The sequence below is a fragment of the Monoraphidium neglectum genome, assembly GCF_000611645.1.
Source record: "Monoraphidium neglectum strain SAG 48.87 unplaced genomic scaffold scaffold00418, whole genome shotgun sequence".
NCBI classification, from domain to species: domain Eukaryota; kingdom Viridiplantae; phylum Chlorophyta; class Chlorophyceae; order Sphaeropleales; family Selenastraceae; genus Monoraphidium; species Monoraphidium neglectum.
The window spans coordinates 26,218-27,993 of record NW_014013210.1 but is presented as its reverse complement, the minus strand read 5'-3'; the positions used below and the strand labels follow the sequence as shown (position 1 = coordinate 27,993).

The window sequence follows — 1,776 nt, the reverse complement described above, 5'->3', positions numbered from 1 at the left end:
CCTCACCCCGCCCCTCACCCCCTCGCAATGCCTCGCCTCGCCCCACCCCCGCCCCCTCTCCACCCCTCAGCCGGCGTGGTCGCCCTCGACCTGGCCCGCCAGATGCTGCAGCTGCACCCCGGATCGTACGCGCTCATCGTGTCCCACGAGAACATCAGCAACAAGTGAGTGTCCCCTCCACGCCGCCACGCGGCGTGCTTGCATGTGTAGGGGCCGGGGGCACAGCAGTGGCGGCGCCGGTGCCTCAAATCAACCCGTCCAAGCCAGCCGCCGTGTCACACATTCATTGCGGTTGAGTAGGTACTTTTATTGCTTTTCTTCCTACTCACACCTTGCATTTCATCCACCTTCTCCTGTTTTTTCCTGCAGTTATTACACGGGGGTTGACAAGTCGATGCTGGTGCCCAACACCCTCTTCCGCTCCAACGGCGCCGCCATCCTGCTCTCCAGCCGCCCCGCCGACGCCGCCAAGTCAAAGTACACCGTCAAGCATGTCGTGCGCACCATCATGGCCGCCGACGATGAGGCCTACGGGTGCATTTGGCAGACGGACGACGCTGAGAAGAAGCAGGGCGTGGCCCTCAAGAAGGAGCTCATCGGTGTCGCCGGCCGCGCGCTCACCCGCAACATGGGCCGTCTGGGGCCGCTCGTGCTGCCTGTGTCTGAGCAGGCCAAGTACGCCGGCAGCGCGATGCTGCGCGCCGCGCTAAAGGTGGCTCCCGCAGGCGCCGCGGCGCTAGTCCCCGAGGCGTGGCGCAAGCCCTACACCCCAGCTTTCTCCAAGGCGTTTGACGCGGTGTGCATCCACACCGGGGGCCGCGGCGTCATCGACTCGATGCAGGACAGCCTGGGCATGGGCAAGGCGATGGTGGAGGCCAGCCGCGCGTCGCTGTACGAGTTTGGCAACACCAGCAGCTGCAGCGTGTGGTACGAGCTGGCCTACGCCGAGTGCTTCAATGGCGGGCTGCGTCGTGGCGCGCGAGTCTGGCAGATTGCGTTTGGCAGTGGTTTCAAGTGCAACAGCGCGGTGCTGGTGGCCAACCGTCCCGTCAAGGACATGCACGCCGCCTGGAGCAGGTTTGACCGGTCAAAGATGTATGCGCAGCTGGAGGAGATCGACCGTGAAGTTGCCGCGTCCAGGGCACGGCGCGCGGCCGAGAAGGCCAAGGCCACCTCGGCCTGCGCAACCAGCGAGCGGCAGTGAGGGCGCGATTGGCAATTTCCACAGCATCAGACAGTCTCGTCAATGGCATTTGATAGGAGCTACACTTTGTATTTTCCGCAGGCGTGGTGCCTTGTGCACCTCACCGTGGCGCCGTTCGTTTGTTGACTGCACTTGTCCTCTCATTCCAATAGAGGCAGCAAAAAGCCTGGTGCACTTGTACGATTCTGGTTTTCACGGTATGTTTGTGAATACCTGACAGAAGGTTAAATTGACCAACCCCGACAGGTGTTGATTGTGTCATCTCCCTGTTGACGTTCATGTTTCCCTGCATCATATCTCGTGACCTTTTTCTCATCAGTCAAGTATCTGCTCTGTGCCCCGCCAATAATCTTGACATGCACACATCTGTCCGACCACAAAAATGCTTATGCGCTGATTGTGAGAGCACCCACTGCACCGGACCGGCCGCTCTCGCCGGTCGTGCACCACCACCACCCTCGTGCTCCAACCAATCTTGCCGAAAGTGATGCTGCTGTAAATATGCAGGGTCACCTGTATGTAAAAGGCCCAGCTTCCCGTGCGCAATCGCCCAGGCAATTTGATGACCATCA

General features: G+C 60.9%; 1 protein-coding gene across 1 annotated transcript; it reads left to right on the top strand.

The window, feature by feature from the left end:
- Window positions 1–102: 102 nt before the first annotated feature.
- On the top strand, window positions 103–1,204 carry MNEG_3349 (3-ketoacyl-CoA synthase 19; the record flags this gene model as incomplete). Its single annotated transcript, XM_014048178.1, has 2 exons — window positions 103–164; window positions 370–1,204. 2 exons carry the CDS (start codon window positions 103–105, stop codon window positions 1,202–1,204), a joined length of 897 nt encoding a protein of 298 aa, XP_013903632.1.
- Window positions 1,205–1,776: the final 572 nt, after the last annotated feature.